Source organism: Gobius niger (genome assembly GCF_951799975.1).
Source record: "Gobius niger genome assembly, chromosome: 8".
Taxonomy (NCBI): domain Eukaryota; kingdom Metazoa; phylum Chordata; class Actinopteri; order Gobiiformes; family Gobiidae; genus Gobius; species Gobius niger.
In genome coordinates this window covers 24,495,650-24,515,668 of record NC_136859.1, presented here as the reverse complement: position 1 = coordinate 24,515,668, position 20,019 = coordinate 24,495,650, and the positions used below count along the sequence as shown (strand labels likewise).

At 39.9% G+C, this 20,019-nt stretch overlaps 3 protein-coding genes across 3 annotated transcripts; 1 reads left to right on the top strand and 2 right to left on the bottom strand.

Moving 5' to 3' along the window:
• Nucleotides 1-1,438: 1,438 nt before the first annotated feature.
• LOC306966051 (acidic amino acid decarboxylase GADL1-like) lies at nucleotides 1,439-7,213 on the top strand (the record flags this gene model as incomplete). The annotated part of the gene is made up of 16 exons (XM_079560685.1): nucleotides 1,439-1,451; nucleotides 1,607-1,678; nucleotides 3,594-3,775; nucleotides 4,090-4,216; nucleotides 4,293-4,383; nucleotides 4,548-4,654; nucleotides 4,728-4,843; nucleotides 4,940-5,019; nucleotides 5,117-5,171; nucleotides 5,251-5,367; nucleotides 5,460-5,524; nucleotides 5,613-5,694; nucleotides 6,082-6,281; nucleotides 6,360-6,375; nucleotides 6,491-6,580; nucleotides 7,040-7,213. The coding sequence occupies 16 exons, from the start codon at nucleotides 1,439-1,441 to the stop codon at nucleotides 7,211-7,213; spliced, it is 1,587 nt and encodes a 528-aa protein (XP_079416811.1).
• A 991-nt stretch (nucleotides 7,214-8,204) lies between these two features.
• Nucleotides 8,205-13,163, bottom strand: LOC306966616 (acidic amino acid decarboxylase GADL1-like). The gene is made up of 15 exons (XM_079561421.1): nucleotides 13,134-13,163; nucleotides 12,415-12,530; nucleotides 11,866-11,992; nucleotides 11,506-11,596; nucleotides 11,328-11,434; nucleotides 11,053-11,168; nucleotides 10,881-10,960; nucleotides 10,746-10,800; nucleotides 10,517-10,633; nucleotides 10,362-10,426; nucleotides 10,145-10,226; nucleotides 9,782-9,981; nucleotides 8,777-8,828; nucleotides 8,608-8,697; nucleotides 8,205-8,518 (listed from the first exon to the last, which is right to left on the bottom strand). Exons 1-15 carry the CDS (start codon nucleotides 13,156-13,158, stop codon nucleotides 8,345-8,347), a joined length of 1,497 nt encoding a protein of 498 aa, XP_079417547.1. The 5' UTR covers nucleotides 13,159-13,163; the 3' UTR covers nucleotides 8,205-8,344.
• Nucleotides 13,164-16,402: 3,239 nt separating this feature from the next.
• Nucleotides 16,403-19,600, bottom strand: fam210ab (family with sequence similarity 210 member Ab). Its single transcript, XM_079561837.1, has 5 exons — nucleotides 19,456-19,600; nucleotides 18,888-18,922; nucleotides 18,127-18,537; nucleotides 17,805-17,916; nucleotides 16,403-17,500 (listed from the first exon to the last, which is right to left on the bottom strand). The coding sequence occupies exons 3-5, from the start codon at nucleotides 18,501-18,503 to the stop codon at nucleotides 17,186-17,188; spliced, it is 804 nt and encodes a 267-aa protein (XP_079417963.1). The 5' UTR covers nucleotides 18,504-18,537; nucleotides 18,888-18,922; nucleotides 19,456-19,600; the 3' UTR covers nucleotides 16,403-17,185.
• Nucleotides 19,601-20,019: the final 419 nt, after the last annotated feature.

The following is a 20,019-nucleotide window of genomic DNA, read 5'->3' as shown; positions in this document are numbered from 1 at the left end:
TTGTTTTGATGTAAAATATTATATTACAACAGGGGATCTAAAAAGCACAATACTTCTTATACACCCTGTAGTAATTTACGAATCTTTATTTTCAGTATATGGCTCTTCAACTGAGTCAATCAATCAAAAATAAATTAAACATCATTGTGTTATTTAATCTTATTTTTATCAAGGGTTCATTTTGACCTGTTGCGGGGTCGAGCTTAAGTTATATCAGAGTTGGTAAAAATCAGTAGCAATACACATGATGAAAAACGGCCAAATTTAAATGATGTAAACACACAACTTCATTAAAAATAAAAATAAAAGCATATACTGTAAATAAACCATAAACTTGTTACATTTCATTCACAATATGAATCTTGAAAGGCTCTGTTTAAATTGTTTGGGAAGAAGACTTTTGGGGGATATTTGCTGCTGGTTGGATCAAAAACACCTTGTTTTAGCCAATCACAGGCTCAAAACAACAACAAACAAAACGTTATTTGCGTGTCCAAGTTTGTTGCTGTGTTAAAAGTTGTGGTCGGCTTACTAAGACTTTCCCACTCATGGCAATACTGTCACACAATTGGGCCAAATCACTAAGGCTGATGGTTCAGTTTTTCATGAGACTGAAAATGATTTCAGATCTTGTGACAAGCTTGCAGCTCAAGATTAGTTACCTAGGTACCACATGTTACATTCAGTCAGTATTGCGAAAACAGATCTCCGTAATGAATATTAAAAGAAAGGGAATACCTCTGGCAGTTAAAAACCATTGCTACACAATGAGACAATTACAAGCATACAGTACATAGATTTTTTTCCAATGTCACAGAACCCTGACATACAACTTCCAAGACACTAATAGTCTATATTGTATCTCATTGCCTCATTCCTGGTCAGCCTCCTTTTATTGCCCTGTCTATTCTCTCCTCTCTGTTTCCTGCTGGCCTCTGTAGGAATGCCAGAGGAAGTGCACCGCCCCAGTCCGTGTCCACATGATGCGACTACTGCCAAAAACTCACTGCGGTGAAGGAATAAAACTTTATTTAAAACGCAGGCGACGGGGGTGAGATCTGGGTGAGCTGAGATGGAGAAACCCAAACAACTCCATACAAATGTTTTGAACTCTGCAGGTGGCCAGTGCTGTGTCTCCATGAGATCACGTTACACACCATTCAGACAATAGGTTAGAAATACAGAGCTATGTTTAAAGGTGCATTATGCAACTTTTTATGTGGGGACAAAAAGTTGATATTTGTGCGTATTTGACCTTGTATTGACCCAGCGGCTGCATGAGTTGGCGCCTTTACTTCCAATCACAGTGGTTTTACAAAGCTCCTGGATCGATTGTTTTGTTGGTTTTCCAGTGAGAGGCTCCGTCTCCAGGGAAAAACTTCCAAACAACTGATCCCGGAGCGTCCTAGAGACCACTGTGATGGAAAGTAAAGGCACCATGCGGACCTCTCGTACAGCCGCCGGGTCTCTACAAGGCCAAATACGCACAAATATCAACTTGTTTTTCCACATAAAAAGTTGCATAACGCGCCTTTAAGAAGCATGTGGTATAAAAAATAATCAAAGCGTTGAGAGGGTTTACTCGTCATTATCCTTTTATTTCCAGATTCCAGAGAGTCAGACTACATCATTAGTACAAATCGGTACGAAGGCATCATTGGCCCAGTCATATATCAAGGTAAATGGAAAAGATTTTGTCTGGACGGGCACATTGTGTATAGAGAAAAGGATATATTTTTGACTGTAACAGCGGTAAACTATAATGCTTATTTGCAGTAGGGCTTAGTAAAGGTCTGCTCTCTCAACACATTCCTACTTTACCTACTTTACCTGAGTTTGATTTCTAAGGTCTAAACAATGTATTTACCCTTGTGGGATAAAGCATTACCATTACATTATGTCATTATACTTTAGACAGTTACGCCACATAAGTACTACTACAAAATTAGTCTCTCTAAGTAGAAAGTGCAGCACTAAAACAGCTGGAGTGGACTCTTTATATGTGGCCTGGACTCAAAGCTCAAAGTGACTCAGACAGATTGTGGTGTAGACATTCTTTTAAACCAGCGTTTGGACCATACGACTATAATGACAAGCTTCAGTGTCCCATAGACCAACCAGTGGACCGATGCATACATTGTCCCCTTCTTAGCATTGGCTTCTGCACTTTCCATATTAAAGTGGCAGCTTTCCTCATCTGCCTTGACCTTTGTTGGTGTATTACTGGCATCATGGAGTTTCCTTGGGCCAACCAAGATAGCCTCGAGACTACATTTCCAATCTTTTATGGGAGTGGAAGTTTATTTTCCTATAGTTAAATTGTGGCTACAGGAGCAGGTTCAGTCCAGATGTGATGCACCTGTTGGCTCTGTCAGGTTTGTGTTTCATCTGTTGTTTACTGGAGTCACTATGGAGACTAGAATGGCCTGATGTTTAGAAAAGCTGGCTTTCAAAATATAGCTTTTACAAAAAAAATATACAGTAGTTTTGAGTGGGTTTGCAGAATTCAGAAATAGTGAGGACATAAATAATAATAGTTAATGAGGACGTAAACCAGAACAACCCCAGAACTTAACTAAATGCATTTACATCTCTCAGGTACAGCAGCAACTTATTTTTGTATGAAACTCCTACTTCTGGCTTCATAAGAGAAATGTAAATATTTCCTTTTTTTTTTTTTTTTAGATGGACGGAGATATCATAACATTTACAAATGAAACATAAATCATACCATTTCTATTTCCCCAGATATAAAAGCAGCAGAACTGCAAATTTTATTGTAGAACAAACAGCCATATACAAAAATAATTGGATTTGGAAACATCTGATATGTAAATTAAAACTATTGTTTCAAGTGTTCACTGTTTTGGGCTCCAATATCACTCATATTAATTGCAAAGAAATGGTGTGTTACTTAAAACATGAATCCAATATGCAAAGCCAGTTTTCGGTTCTCAGTGACGGAGTCCGAATCCTTTTTGCAAATATAAACTGGGAATTGAATCATTAAAATGCACAGGTAATGAACCACATGCAGGTTAGATCAAGTGAAGGGGAGCGTGTCATATCTCACCTTGCCACACCTGACAATTCCTGAGTTATTGTTGTAAAACAAACAATGAGGAGAAAAAGCAGATATGGTAAGCCTGCTGCCATATACTCACAAAATAAGCAGGTCACTCTAAAAAAAAAAGTTTGGTTGCGTATGTTCTAAACATTGAACAGTATCATAGAAATCCACTGTTTTTGGAGGTACTGGGCAAACACAGACTATCATGAAGAAAAATCAACATAAAATGTGAGAAAAGAGCAGTGCAATGTCCAAATGCTTTTATGTGAACAATGTGAACTTACATTTGTTTATTGTACCGCTATTAACCACTTGGAGGGCAAAGTTCAGGAGTTTTACTTTTTAAATTATTATGCAAATTAATGCCGTTGTCATAGTAACTTTTTATGGCTGCAGCCGGTAGAACTAACTGACACCAACTGCTGAAAGATAAGAGCTGCATTAAGTGAGGGCTGAAGACTCACCTGAATCTTCACTCATCGTTATTTCCTGAAAATGTTTGGATTATGTCTGTTCTTTGGAGGGTCGCCGAGGACCGAGCTCAATGGGTTTTGTCCCAGAAATCCGAAGAAGCAGGGGCAGGTGGGAGATTCTGTCCTGAGCTCTCCTGTGGGTAACACAGAGGCAGCTGAGAGCTTTGTACAGAGAGGAATGAAGCTGATAATGGAGGATGTAGTGAAGAAAGCTACAGACCCCAACCAGAAGGTCAGTTGACACTCATAAAGAAACCGAGAGCAAACATAGCTAACTTAACTTGTTTGATGCACATTGTGTACTTTTCTTTTTGTTGAGCAGGGTCACCAACCTTATTTATTTCACATGTTAGTTTATTGAACATTTTAAACAATTATTCTGATGTATCTTGGCTAATAGTTTATTCAAGTTAAACATAAACGTAGGTACACATGAGAAAGACCAACACATTTTGGCCTCATCTCCTCACTAGATACTACAACATACATAGCTTTTGTCCTCCATTTAACATGGCAGAGAGTGAACAATGTTGCACCTGTGCTCAGGTGTGTGAGTTTGTGCCCCCGGAGCAGCTGCAGCAGCTGTTGGACCTGGATCTGCGAGACACAGGAGAGTCTGAGGAGGCGCTGCTGCGGCGGTGCAGAGACGTCATCAAGTACAGCGTTAAAACTGGTATGACATTACCTACAAAGAGCAAATGTATTGCACAAACTGAGCACATCCACATCTGTTAATGTTATTCCTTTAGGCCATCCGCGATTCTTCAACCAGCTGTATGCTGGGATGGAGCCGTACTCGACAGTGGGCAGCTTCATCACTGAAGCCATCAAAACCAGTTTGTGAGTCAAGTAGTTGTTTTTGTGCATGCCAAGTGTTGCAATACACAATAAATATCTGTCTCAGCATCAGGGCCATTGACTGACTTTCATATACATAAAATAATATAATAATATTTAGTGTTTGGAACATACATTGCTATATTGCCTAGTTATGTTTTGTTCAGATACACATATGAAGTGGCTCCAGTGTTCACTCTGGTAGAGCGGGCTGTGCTGAAAAAGATGATAGAAGTGATTGGGTGGGAAGATGGAGATGGAATCTTCAGCCCAGGTAAAAACCTTTTTAAGCATTATTGTTGGACAATTTGGACAACTGGGTGAAGTGGACAGTGTGATTGTTGCAGGTGGCTCCATGTCCAACATGTACGCTCTCAACTTGGCCAGATACCGTCACTGTCCTGACATTAAAGAAAATGGTTTATTTGGAGCAAAGCGTCAGGTCATCTTCACTTCACAGGACGTGTGTTCCATAAAATTATAATAAACACATTCTCATCATTTTAGATTCAGTGGACTCGCATGAATTTAAATGTCTATCCTCTCTTGTCTCCTCCAGGCTCACTACTCCCTCTCAAAAGGAGCAGCTTTTCTGGGCATTGGAACCAAAAACATTTACACTGTCCCAACTGATGAGAGGCAATACTGACACAGACAGACAGTTTCGTTTGTTGCGTTGGAAACAATGCCGTACAATTCATTCAGAAACCTTTTGTGTGTGTGTGTGTGTTTCTAGGGGTAGAATGGTCCCCAGTGCCTTAGAAGAGCTCATTTTGAAAGCTAAAAGTGAGGTAAGACAAGACACCTTTAACAAATTCCACAAAACGTGTCGTTTCTCTTAACCCTTATCATTATCACCCCTGTGTTCAGAGTGCGGAGCCCATAATGGTGAGCGCTACAGCCGGCACCACCGTCATGGGAGCATTCGACCCCATTGACCAGATCGCAGATGTTTGTGAGAAGTACGGGCTGTGGCTGCATGTCGATGTGAGGGGGAATCTTCAAATAGGCAGATCAGTAATACCACACACATGATACAAATGATGGGAAACCTAAGCCCTCTGTTCCCTCCTGTTCAGGCATGTTGGGGAGGAGCGGTTCTTTTGTCCGAGAGTCACAAACACTTGGTAAAAGGCATCGACAGGTAAAAAAAATAATAATCAAAAAACACCATTTATTCGGAATTGTACAGTTTTCAGTGTTTGTTTTGTCATTTGTTATGTATTTTTAAGGGCGGATTCAGTGGCCTGGAACCCCCATAAGATGCTAATGGTCGGTCTGCAGTGTTCAGCTTTCCTCCTACGAGACAAAACTGTGAGATATGAAGTGCAGAGACCATTGCCAAATAACACTGAAAAATTGTTTAATCATTTGAAGTTGTGCATAACTTCAAATCATAACAACGCCGCCCGATAAGTCACTTCCTGTTTCAATCCAGCACACCAAAGTAAAAGCACCATCTTATTCATTAGTTAAACTTTCTTTTTGCCTAACTATTAACAGACAAAACATGTAAAATGTGTGAATTTATGTGTGAATTTATATTATTTAATATTCTTGTAATGTGGCAAGTACCTGCTGAACTAATCAATGAGATGAGCCGTGTGCTTTTATTTTGGTGTTGCTGGATCAATACAGGAAGTCACTTCTTGGGCGGCGTTGTCATGGTTTTCGAAAATGTATAAAACTGTCTCTGCTCAGCATCTCCTGGAGCGCTGCCACTCTGCGAAGGCGTCCTACCTCTTCCAACAGGACAAATTTTACGACGTTAGCTTTGACTGTGGAGACAAGTCCATCCAGTGCAGCAGGAAGCCAGACGCCTTCAAGATATGGCTCCTGTGGAAAGCTCTGGGCACCAGTCGACTGGAGCAGAGAGTGGACCGGGTGCTCGCGATGGCTCAGTCAGTGACAGCCCAACACAAATTTAAAAGCTATAGAAAAACAGTTTTTAAAGTGCTCATCTGTTCCCCCCACCCCAGATATTTCGCAGACCAAGTAAAGAAAACAGAGGGATTTCGTCTTGTGATAGAGGTTAGACTCTCATGCAGATTCTTCAAGACTCATGCGGCACATTGTATTGTTGAGCCATCTTTTTTCTTCTTTTTTTCAGCCTGAATATGCAAACATTTGCTTCTGGTACATCCCTCCAAGTTTGAGAAGCTTTCCAGATGGTCCTGAACTCTGGGCAAAGATCCATAAGGTGCTGTGCATTTTATACATTGTGTGTACGGCTTAAGGTGTGTGTGTGAACACGAATGCGGAACAATGGATTCCAGACGATAAGAAAACAAACTATGTTTAATGCCAACCATGACTTTGATACGGACAAAAATTAAATAAGTAGAATAAAACTAAAGTGCAAAGTTATGAATGAATAAGCAGGTGGATGGGGGAAAGAAAAATGATACACTAGAAACATAACAGCAAAACTTCGAGGTTCAGGTGCTTCCTTTGTCAGTTGCAGCATTTAAACCAACACAAACTATACCAAAGGAAATGTAGAATATCTGACATCCTGACGTTTTATCTTGAACTGACTGGTTCAGTTGTCAGTCAGTCTAAAGTGGCCTCATGGGAGAAACTAGTCCTCAGCTGAGAGAGAAAAAGGCCTTACAGTGGAGTTACATTGTCAATGCATTGCATCATTTCTCTTCTGTAGGTGGCACCAGTGATAAAGGAGCGCATGGTGAAGAAGGGCAGTATGATGCTGGGCTACCAAATACATCAGGACAAAGCCAACTTCTTCAGGATGGTCATAATCAACCCTCATGTCAGCACAGAGGACCTGCATTTTGTCTTGGAAGAGATACACAGGCAGGGCAAGGACTTGTAGAAGACGACGTGTTTTACAAGGTCGGCAGAATGTATGGTTTGGCATAGTTGTGCATCATTCAACCCAATAAAGTGTCATTTACATACATGAGTGCACCAAACATTTGCTGTTCTGTTTGATAATATTACTTTACATTTAAATAGAAATGACTTTTAAAGGTGCTAGTTTATAGTGTGTAAAAGATGCACTTGATTGAATAATATATAAGTACTAATTGGTGTATTTGTCTGGTTTAGAAATCTGTGTCATTATTTTTTATATTCTGCTATGATTGTGTAATTTATTTATAATAAGGAAATATTATGCGTCATCACAAACTTGCTCATTACTATCGGGAACTTGACGTATTACAGTATGTAGATGCAGTACCTTCATATAGAAAACTCATTTTGAGTAACTGTATTCAGGAACAGTTACTTACTTTCCAAAAATCAAAGGAATACATTGCATGTTTGCTCATGTTGATGATAGAGAAAACATCCAAATGATAAGGGAAACGTTTAGCTTTGTAGCGCCTTACTTTTAATAAGCACTGATTTTTTTTCTGCTCCTAAAATAGAAATAAAGATTTAGAACCATGTGCCCCGTGCTTCATATGTGATCTGCTGCACTCCTCCATTAATGGTAAATATGTTCACAACAGGCATTCCAACAAGTGTAGCCTGCATGTTTTTACATAGAATACTTTCACATTGATATGTATTATATTTATAAGTATTTAGAATACAGCAGGTCTGACTGGGCAAGTAACGGTATACGTTACATCTTAAGGCAAGTATTCAGTAATTAAACACAATGTCAAAGTATTCTCCTCAACACTGTCTGCTACATACCATAAAATAAAATGCAAACAAAAAAAAGTCAAATTTAAGACTATATTTTTTTTAAACACTGATATAGAAGTACACAGAAGCACATACATTACACAATATGATACAAGAATCTTTATTTAGTAACAATAACAATAAATACTGTTGACAACACTAAAATAAAAACACTAACTTCATGACGGAGAGAAGTAATAAAAAATAAATAAGTGTTCTCCTATCCAACCAGTGGCAGCGACAGCAGCAGTAGTAAGTAGTAGTAGGCAGTAGTAGTTGTTCTTATCGCAGTGGTGTAGGTTCTAGTTCACAGGTCTTGTCCCAAACTCTGGATTTCGTCCAGCACAAAGTCCATATCTGCAGTGCTGACCTGAGGACTGATAATGATCATTCTGAAGAAGTTTGCCCTGTCCCCATGAGGCTGGTACCCGACCATCAGACTGCCCTTCTTCATCATTCGCTCCTTAATCACTGGCGCCACCTACAGGACACACAGCCCAACACAAAGATTCACAAACACCAAACTATGTGATTATAAATATGTATCTACCTAGTGGGTGTCTGACGTACCTTGTGTAATTTGTCCCATAGTTCAGGACAGTCAGGAAGTTGTCTCAGACTTGGAGGGATGTACCAGAAGCACACGTTGGTATACTCAGGCTGGGATTGAAAGAGTTTACTGTGAATATTTTGTATGTTGTGGTATATAGTCAAACATCTTTCATATTGTTAACAATACCTCCATGAGCAGCCGAAACCCTTCTCGAGCTTTGATCTGCTGTGTTAGATATCTGCAACAGAACATTTAAGTTAAGAGAAAGTTTACACTGTCTCTCAAATTGCAATATTTAGTTGCAGCTAAGCACAAGCAAAAGATAAACAATGGTAAACTAAGGTCACATTTTTAATTGCCCGTCGATCTGTTGTTAGCTTTACCAAGATAATCAAATGTATTGTGCTATATAATTAGTCCAATTCATTTATGGTGGGTGCTGGTGTCAATGAGTAGGGGAAAGCTGCAGACTCGGAGCCAAGATAGATCTACCAATCCACCATGATAGTGCGCCCTCTGCTGGATAAGATGGAACTAGACCGATCAACTTATACGTGAGGAGTCAGTAGCTGAGTTATTTCAATTTTATCATGAAAACAAAACAAAAAAATAGTCTTATGAACACATTTAGGAAGTGTAACTAGATGCCTCTGTTGATTGATAAAGATAACATAACTTCTAACAGCATAGGAATTGCTTGTTCTTTTTGTTCCTAAATGACCCTAATCCTAATCCTAACCACCATAACCTAACCCTAGCTAGTGAATCCGCCTCACCGTTGAGGATCTGCCCCGGCTCCAGGTCTGCAGCTTTCTATTATTGGTCTCAATGCTCAAAAGAAATTGTATTATTTCAGCAATTGTAAGTCAATATTTATAAACTTATCTTTTGGAATTTTCACCCACTTCACAGACAGACATAGACTTCACAACACAGATTTGCCTCAGACCAGACACTTCACCATATCCACCAAGGAATCGAGCCGAGAGACACAGTCCTTCCAAAGAGACCAAAATCTGCACTAGGGTCCCATCAAGGCACCAAATGATCAGCTCTCCCACCATCCTCCCACTATGTGGTGGAGCAGCAGTTCTACTCTGAGCTCTATATGGCGTAGCACTTTTTGATATGACTAATGATACAAGTAAATGTAACTGCCTCTATGTTGCTAGGTTACAATGTGTAACTCACTGTGCCATGGCGAGTGCCCGGTCCACTCTCTGCTCCAGTCGGCTGGTGCCCAGAGCTTTCCACAGGAGCCAGACCTTGAAGGCGTCTGGTTTCCTGCTGCACTGGATTGACTTGTCTCCACAGTCAAAGCTAACGTCGTAAAATTTGTCCACTTGGAAGAGGTAGGACGCCTTCGCAGAGTAACAGCGTTGCAGGAGATGCTGAGAGATAAGCAGGGAATAGAAAGTTGTGAATTAGCTGTCAAAGCACACTAGGCATCCAGGGCAAATAAATGTAATTCTAAAGGGTGTGTGACATCACCAGTGTTACTGAACATGCCCTTCGATTAGCACCTATAAAGTAGCTCCGTGTGAATGTGATTACCGTTTGGTCTCGAACCATAAAGGCACAGCACTGCAGGCACGCCATCATCATCTTGTGAGGGTTCCACGCCACGGAGTTCGCTCTGAACAGAAACAGTAGGTCAAATATGATGTTTTTGTGTAAAAATTCTCAAGAAAATAACATTTTGTAGATACAACTTTAACTATTAACTTTCACTTCAAAAAACAATGTAATGTTTCCTGTATTATGGATTTACCTGTGGATGCCTTTCAGCAAGTGTCTGTGTTTCTTCGATAAGAGAGCAGCTCCTCCCCAACACGCCTGACATAAAGAGAAAGGTAAAATTATTATTTTTAAAAATATATATATATATGCAAAATCATATACATACTGTATAACCTTTTTACTCACATCGATATGCAGCCACAGGCCGTACTTCTCACAAATATCTGCAATCTGATGGATGGGGTCGAACGCTCCCAGGACAGTGGTTCCTGCAGTTGCATTCACCATAAAAGGTTGAGCTCCCTGGAAATTCAAAAATAGTTTTATGTCTAGTTATTTTGCAAGAATGCCAAACCACTGAAACAGAGTATATCAATCAAACATGTAATTTATTTATTTGAAAGATATAACTGACCTCATGTGTAGCCTTCACTATCAGTTCTTCCAAAGCACCAGGAATCATCTTGCCTCTGAAAATCAAAGCAATATGTAAATAAATCGAAGAGATTGCAGATAAAAAATAAAAAAAAGCCAGAATATGATTTCATACCTTTCATCAGACGGGACCACATAAACATTCTTGGTGCCAATGCCCAAAAATGCTGCTGCTTTGGCGATCGAGTAATGACACTAAGAAGACAAGATTTATGATCACTTTGACCAAATCACCACGTGGAACGTGTTAACTTTTACATAGGAAGCCGTTACTCCTCCTCCCTTACCTCCTGTGAAGTGAAGAGGACCAGTCGAGGAGAAGCCGACATGCCGCACTCCTTGATGTCAGGACAGTGGTGAAATCTGGCTAAGTTTACAGCGTACATATTGGACAGAGACCCACCTAGGAGAGCAAAGTAAATTCACAAGATGTACAATAATGTAAGAAAATGTCCTTTACAAGAATAAATCATAATGAACTATCAGTCAGTAAACTTGTCACAGCTTGCTACTATTGCATGACACTAAGCCTGGGTGCAAAGGCTGCAGTACTGTACTGTACCTGCATTGAAAATGCCATCTCCATCTTCCCATCCAATCACCTCCATCATCTTCTTCAGTACAGCCTTCTCCATCACGGTGAATACTGGTGCCACTTCATATGTGTATCTGGGCATAAAACAGACACTTTAGATGTATAGAATATGAAAATAATGTAAAATGACCTTGCACTTTCTCACATGCTGGGTTTGAGGGCCTCGATAATAAAGCTGGCCGTCATCGAGTAAGGCTCCATCCCGCCGTAGAGTTGGTTGAAGAAGCGAGGGTGGGCTGCAGAGTAAAAACACAGTCAAATAAAGAGAACATCTGTTTGTTTGATTATAATGAGCCATGCATGAATCCCAAACACACTCCCAGTGCAGTAAGATAGCTACAGGTTTGTGTGTGTGTTTATGCTCAAGTCATAACAAGAAAGTGTCTAAACCAAGAGCTATGTTGCTGCAACAGTTTTGCTATACTATTACTACCTTTCAAAGTAATTCACTGCAAACTTGGACCAAAAACAGGGGAAAGTACATTTTATCAAAAGCCTGTAGTACCAGTTTTGACGCTGTACTTGATGACGTCTCTGCACCTCCGCAGCAGCGCCTCCTCAGACTCTCCTGTGTCTCGCAGATCCAGGTCCAACAGCTGCTGCAGCTGCTCCGGGGGCACCCACTCACACACCTGAGCACAGATTGACATGTTCTTTACTTAACAGACCTCAACGTCAGGGCCAGAAAGGCCTTCTCTGCTAGTCCTGGCCAAATCAAGAAAAAAATCGTAAAACATCTTAAAAGGAGCCTATGTTTAGTTTGATATCTATTTTCATAATGAACAGTTGGGTTGCTTAGATCGGTATTGTCGAAGTTTTACTGTAATTTCCTTCTTAAAAAGTGCCTTAAGCCAAATAAAAATTAATAATAAATAGAATCATAATAGCCTGGCCAAGCTCATTCTTAAAAATTGGTTAAACTAGTGTCTAAACAAACAATACTGTCAGACTGCAGTGCAGATTTTTTACCATTTTTTTTACTGTAAAACCTCATGAATACTAGCCATAGCATTATTGAAAAAGAGGAAAATTAAAACAAAGTCCCAAAACCTGCCTTTTGTGAGCGGTCGGTGGCTTTCATCACTGCGTCCTCCAGGATGAGATCCATGGACTGCTGCAGGAAGCTCTCGGCTGAGCTCACGTCCAGTGTTGGTTGGTCCAAAACCAAATCTAAAGGCAGAATCAGAATCGGTTTGTTGTCAGTGAACAGGTTCACACACTCGGAATTTTCTCAGTGCAATCGTGCAACATGAAACATAAAACTTGGTAAAAATAAATAATAAACTATAAAAACTGTCAAACTATAAAACAGGGCATGTATAAAACATATTGAAATAAAATATGACTAAAAAAACAGTTTCAGAAGAGCAGCGTGAATGGATCTACAGATGCATTAAGCATTAGCAGCAGATATGTGGACATACCACATAATGCAATAGAGCAGTGCAAATGGCGAGAACAGTTCATGAGTCTGATGGATTCAGTGTCTCAGAAAACAAATAGGAAAAGCTCTATAAAATCAATTCAAAATATTTCAAAAACATCTTTTTAAAGTGAACAACAAAAATGAAGCAAAGATCAAACTCAGTAACACCAACTCAATGAAACAGAATGCATACAGAATGAGAATGAGAATATTTTACACTTTTGAACTCATTTGCCCATAAGTATCAAATAGTATATTTTAAAACAGCTATACATAAGCATAAAAAAAGGAAAAAAAAGAAAAAAGATTTTTTACAAAACTTAGTTAGAGGACTGATATTTCCCTACCTTGTGTTGGGGGAGTAAGTTCCATTGTTCCTTCTCTTGAATACAAATGAATAAATGAGCTGTTCGGTCCTCCTATATATCTTCTTTGCAACACCCTGTTGGGTAATCACTGTCAGTAACTTTCCTATTGTGGCATATAGGAATGTTACCTGAGTGTCACAGTAAAAACATTGAAATCAGTTAATAGGTTAATTCATTTGTTTAGAAACTCATTTGTAATTATTGTGAATTTATGAGACTCAGATCAGAGAGAATGTCTTATTATAGAAGATCTTTAAAAAATTCACACACATTTACTTCCTTTAAAAAAGGTTAATAATAGCATTATATTTTAAAATGTACATAAGGGTAATATATTAGGTTGAATGTTCAACAGGTTTTCAATTAAAACAACCCTTACATAAATCAAATGTACATATGTCTTGTTTCTTCGTTGTGACTTAGACAGTAAAGGATTTGATCAATTCTCAGTATTATAAAGTAGTAAAGGTTACTTGGTCGCATTTTGACACTTTGACCACCATTAAGTTTGCATCAAAAAAATGTCGCCATACTTAAAGAAGAGGTGTGACCTTTGGTGGCCATTAAAAACCCTGGATCAGCCCATGGGTTAAAAACATTTTTAGTTTAAATACATGTTTTAAGACATGAAGACATTTGTAAAATCTTCAGTGTAAAATACCTACCAGTTAAAACGAAAAGCCTACATAATTCATAGTTTCATACATACATACATACATACATACATACATACATACATACATACATACATACATACATACATACATACATACATACATACATACATACATACATACATACATACATACATACATACATACATACATACATACCGGGGGAAGGTTCTATTTGCAGGGAGAAGATAAAGGAGGGTGACGCAATCTTGCCAGTAAAATTCCAGACTCATCACTGCACCCGCAACTTCATTTCCCTGTACAAAATACTGAAGGTCATACTGGCCTTGCCAGGCAAAATGCAGTCAGTCTGGGAGAAACCAGCTGCACATGTTTTTTGTTGTTATTTCTTTTTACTTTTGATTCTGTTAAGCCTTTATTATTATTTCATTACCACAGTTAAACTTTTGACTACATTTTCTTATCTGATTTTTCAGTCTGCCTCGACCTAAACTTCCCCACACCACTACTCGCCTAGAAAAACTTTCCACAGCTTAAGTGGTTTAAGAAATGGAAAAAAGTGGATTGGCTTTGACTCTAACTAGAGTTTGTAACAAAGTAAATTCAAGTTACTTTGTCCCATTATTTTATTTTGTCACTTTAGTCTGTAACGTTCATGTATTCATTGTTTCATGTTCATATTTTTGCAATATCCAACTAAACGGCTCAGCATAACTATCCCGGGTTTGTTTTGTTACTTGTTTGGTTACATTCCCATTTCAGTTAACACATGTACATCTAAACTAAAATGTTAATTTAGTTTAGTTTTGCTAATGTTACCTATAAACACATCACAGCAGTTTATTGAGTATTTTTGTGTTTTGTGCTCACTGTTAAAGGACGCATGATGAGCCTGTAAAAATGTAAGGCTTAAATACCTGCTAAGTCTAAAATCTACTCACCCGGGGGAGGGTCTACCAGCTGGAGAGCGGAGAAAAGAGTCTGGGAGAACCAGTGTAGCTGGGTATGAGACTTTTTTCCTAAATTGAGTTCATTTCTGTTTTTTAATTCTGTTAAGCATTTAAACTATTATTTGTGTATATATGTACATTTTCATTTTGCCACATTTACAAAAGTGAACGTTTTAAAATAAAATTTGGTCTAAATGGGATTTTTTTGAGTCTGCCTCCTTTGTGCCCCTGGACACAAAAACTGTCTGACACAATCAGACATTTATGTTCACATAACAAAATTAAACGTTTGCAATGATAGTGATTAAATTAGGTCAGTCAGATTAAACGCAATCAAAACAGATACGCAGAGTCTGGAATTATGCAATAACCCGATACTGAGTATTAGTATTATAACCAGGAAGCCTTGTTGTAAAGGCTCTGCATACTGTATATGATGCAAGATACACATTAGTAATCCCAAATATTCGGGCGTTGCAAAGGGAAAAACTACTGAGTCTTATTAAGCAAGAGCGGAAATGTTTCAGCACAGACAACAACTGTCTCCAAGTGTTGACATGTTTTCCGATTCGTTACTATGCGACTGTGGTTTTTTATTAATACTGAAAATAAATAAATAATATAAATAAATAAAAAATAACAATGTGTATGTTCTAAAACATCTAAAACATGGAAAAGAAAGATCATTGAACTCTAGGCTCATGACCCTTTGGTACAGTCTGGTTGCAAGACATCAATTACCCTCTTGCAAGTCACACCCAGAAGGTAGAATATTGATCACAACAAAAGTTTGATGTTTCATGTAATACGTTTTGATCAGATCTGTTGGTGTTCCTGAAATCGCCCAGTAATTAAGAGTCCAGGATCAATATGAAGTTGTTTGCTCAGGACCAATGTTAGGTTTAGGGTTAGGCTGATTGGCTGACTGTAACGTTTGTCCTGGGCACACAACTTTACATTGATCCTGGACTCTTAATTACTTGATGACATCAGATGGACCATGTAAAGACACTGGTCTGGATGTTGTTATTGGAATGAGCTGCTGTCCCAACAATAAAGGTTTTCAACACCATCGCCAATCATCTGCGCTCTTTAGCAACAATTGAGAACATGTAGACTTTCCATCCATCCATCCATCCATTTTCTTCCGCTTTATCCGGGGCCGGGTCGCGGGGGCAGCAGTCTCAGCAGAGATGCCCAAACTTCCCGATCCACACACACCTCCTCCAGCTGTTCTGGGGGGACCCCGAGGCGACACCAGGCCAGCTCGGAGACATAGTCCCACCACCGTGTCCTGGGCCTTCCACGAGGCCTTGTCCCACTAGGACATGCCTGGAACACCTCCCGCGGGAGGCGACCAGGAGGCATCCGAAACAGATGCCCGAGCCACCTCAGCTGCTCCTTTCGACGTGAAGGAGCAGCGACTCTACTCCGAGCTCCTCCCGGGTAACTGAGCTCCTCACCCGATCTCGGAGGGTGCGCCCAGCCACCCTGCGAAGGAAACTCATTTTGGCCGCTTGTATTCGCGATCTTGTCCTTTCGGTCATGACCCAAATCTCATGACCATAGGTGAGGGTGGGAACGTAGATCGATCGGTAAATCGAGAGCTTTGCCCTCCGACTCAGCTCCCTCTTCACCACGACAGACCGATACAGACTTTCAAAAGCGTTATTTTTTTATTGATTTGTTCAATCAAGCAGTTGAGTTTTGAATAGTTTGTAGTGAAAACATTCTCATCCATCGACGCAGAGTCCATGTTTCCAGTGTTCCCGTTCTTAAGTACGTGCATTAGCATACTGTACTCTCCTGGAAATCAAACTGACAATATCATCATATATTAGCTTTGGCTATCAGATAAAAATAATTCAGGAAAAACATTACTCTTTCTCTTAACACATTAGAAAAGACACAAGGTGAACCTCAGCCTGCACAAAGGCCTTACACACAGGAAACCATCAACTTCAAGTTTTATTCTCCGGCCACATAAAGGGTTTGTGCTGCCCCTTCACACTGTTACTCTATAGATATATGCATAAGATCAACAACAGCCAACACATTTTAGTCCATTGTGGCCGCACTCAGTATAATCATTTAACTGGTGATGCAGCACCAAACAACGAGTCTTTACTCCAGAAGCTGATCGGAAGATTGGACATTAGGACAGAGTGTGATAACAGATTGGTGACATGAAATTTCAGGACAGGTTAGTGCATCGTCTTACTCTTCATGTGGCATGTGTCTCTCTGTGAGATCCATTTGTACACAGCATGTTGATAAAAAGGTCAAATTGTTTCAGTAGTTCATCTTTAAAAGGTTTGTTACATAGATATATAGATATTATAGATAAACTTAAAGATTGTATATATCGACTACTTTCTGAATTGGACTGCTGAAATAAAGTGCCTTTTGACAACGCTCTCCTTTATTGTCATGCCACATCAATGTCTTACTCATTCTTCTTTCTAAAAAAAGGCTTCCCGTCAGAAACTCGGTCTTTGGTTTCCTGGATTTTCTCAGAGAGCTTGTCCTTGGTTTCCTCCATCCTTTCGCTGAAGCGTTCTTTCGTTTCCTCCATTTTCTCAGAGAATCGCTCTTTAGTCTCCTCCATCTTCTCCGACAGTCGCTCCTTGGTCTCCTCCATTTTGTCCTGGATGTACTCTTTGACCGGAGGAGGAGTGGACATGTAGCCGTGCTTTCTGAGATACTGCACGGAGAGGGACGTCCCACCCAGGGTCACTGTGTACCGGGCAGGAGTGGCAATCTAAAAGACAAGTCAGAGGGTATTAGACTAAGGTCATTTTAGTGAGGATTTATTTTTCTATTTTCTTTTTACTTTCCATACACAAACTTTACTAATTTTGTATTGTGAACAACTTGTGGCAAATACAAACACAACTGTAAAAGCTATTTATTTATTCTTTTTCCCAGATTCATTTTTACTTTACAGTGACCAATGTAGCTGTACATACATGTTCAATTGCAGAACATACAACATGGAGTTATGCAAAGTATTCCACTTAAATATGTTCTGGTCTGTTATATCAATGAGTGGGTATTGTGATTACCTTGTACATGGCGTATGCCGTTAAAGCATAGCCACTAGTGGAGTCTCTCAAAAGGCAGACGAGTGACTCTGGCAGTCCAATCATCTCCAAGAACGGCACAACATTCACACCTCTGAGAAGGAAAATAATACAATTATATTGACTGTAAACGTACAGATGAAAGAGCAGTGGTGTAATGTTTATTTACTAGTGTATGTATTTGGTGTGTTTTTTTTACAATTTCGTCTGATATTATCACCCAGAAATGTATCATCAGGCATTCATTTACTTGTACACACATGTCTAGCAGGTCACCAGAAGTATTGTTTGAATTGTTACTCACTTCATTGCAGCATAATAGAAAGTCCCAAACCAGACGGAGGATGTGACGAGATGAACTGGGATCATCACCTTCCCGTATTGCTTGAAAGTCCTCTTAAATCTCTGAAACAGTCCTATAGAGTTGTCCTGAAGAGGGTCTAGTTCTGCCTGTTCCGAGGTATGAGTGGGGGGATCGTACTTGTCTTCAGGAGGTTTCGGTGGAAGAGCTGCTCTGGAGGCGGCAGAGGTGAGTAGCCAGCGCTGGTTTGTGATGCCACGGGACGAGGGTGGAGCGCAGCAGCAGAGGAACACAGGAGGCTCGATGACTGGGCCCATCAGCACTGACCGTAGCCCTGTGGCCCTGCCCAGGGTCCTCACAGATAGGAAGCGCTGCAGCATCTTCTCCAGTGTGCTGTGATCTCACATCTACAGACTAAACAGAAAATGTGACAGAAATGGTGTAAATGCAAGCACAATAGAGGGTATGGGATAACAATTAAATGTGATATTATTCAAATTCAATCTTTCATCACGCCCTTGTTTAAAGATAGTTTTCTATTTGTGGATGCTTTACACTCTCAAGCTGAAGCACATTTTAATTGCCTTGTTTGTCTTTGTTAGACATTTTTCCTTCATTTATTCATATCATTTTCATTTGTATTTCCACAGCAACTGGATAACACCTGCTTCTACATGCCTTCACGTATCAGAGAAAAGTACTATCTAAGATCATGTTGACAGACACGCCTTCATTTTACCTCAGACTGTAGGTCATGATCTCACCTTGTGTTATGAGTCGAACAGCATAAGTGACGCACCTGTAGAAGGGGAAAAGAAACAGAAAAAAAGCGAAAATTAATGTAAAAGATTATTGTACATAGATGTAAACCCACAAGATTTACTGGACAGCAGGACTACAGCTGCCAAGTCTTCTACCACCTACTCATGTTGTTTATATAAGTAAACAAAGTTGCATTCGTCCACGATGCCAATGCACGCGGACGGATGTGATGCTGTCATAACACGAGACTATTTTGGGACTGACATTGGTCAGTTTGGTATGGAGGGCAGTCAGAAGCAGACCCTGCAAATGCTAAAAACCAACGTTAGTAGAAACCAGAAAGCGTAAATAAGAGGCTTTCCTCCACAAGCAGGGCGTTTGTCTCCAGGACTGAGTCGGACTGCTCATTAAGGCTAAACCCTGAACCCCTGCCAACTTTGGGCAATGACTGCTGAGGCTAGCTTGTTAGCATTTAAGCTAGAAATGCTAACGGGCCCCAGTTTCTGAATGGAGTAGTCATTCCGGCTAAATTTGCAAGTTTAAAGAAAGCAAAAACGACAGGGAACTTACCGGGGGTGTTCAAAGTCTGGCCAAAATCACTAGCCTGAATCCAGAGGGCCATGTAAACCCGCTTGGTTCTGTGTCGTTCAAGGACCACATTAAACTGACCGGACTGCATGGAACACCCGCATGTACACACTTCGCGCTAAGGACTCTGGGTAACTGAGTTCTCGTAACAGGAGCACTCACGGTCTACACCAGAGCAAAAGACTCACTGCCCATAAAGCTAAGCGCGGAGTCAACTTTATACAGAGATTTGGCAATGTTGTAACCAGTTGAAACCTGATACAACCTTGTAAAGTTGACCCAGGTGTATTATGTGTTTACACAATACACAATTCTGTGAAAAGATGAGAATGAATAAAGGCACAGTCGATGTGTCTTATCGAGGGATAACACCATTTAATTATTTTTGCCTACAATCACTTTTTTGTTATTGTTGCGATCTTTGGATCCGGAAAGGGGACCACGACCTGCTAGTAAAAACAACAACCCTGCTGAAATACTACACACAAGATAGATAACCATAACACACTTGCAGAACATACACTTCACCAGCAGATGGCAGAAATG

What these genes read in the sequence shown, in the direction of transcription:
- LOC306966616 (XM_079561421.1), bottom strand. Translation starts at nt 13,158, where the DNA reads ATGGAACTTACTCCCCCAACACAAG. An exon ending in CCACCGACCGCTCACAAAAG is followed by an intron (nt 11,993 to 12,414) that starts GCAGGTTTTGGG and finishes ATCTGTGCTCAG; the next exon opens with GTGTGTGAGTGGGTGCCCCC. An exon ending in TTATGGTTCGAGACCAAACG is followed by an intron (nt 9,982 to 10,144) that starts GTAATCACATTC and finishes CTTATCTCTCAG; the next exon opens with CATCTCCTGCAACGCTGTTA.
- fam210ab (XM_079561837.1), bottom strand. Translation starts at nt 18,503, where the DNA reads ATGCTGCAGCGCTTCCTATCTGTGAGGACCCTGGGCAGGGCCACAGGG. An exon ending in TTCTATTATGCTGCAATGAA is followed by an intron (nt 17,917 to 18,126) that starts GTGAGTAACAAT and finishes TTTCCTTCTCAG; the next exon opens with AGGTGTGAATGTTGTGCCGT. An exon ending in CGGCATACGCCATGTACAAG is followed by an intron (nt 17,501 to 17,804) that starts GTAATCACAATA and finishes CTTGTCTTTTAG; the next exon opens with ATTGCCACTCCTGCCCGGTA.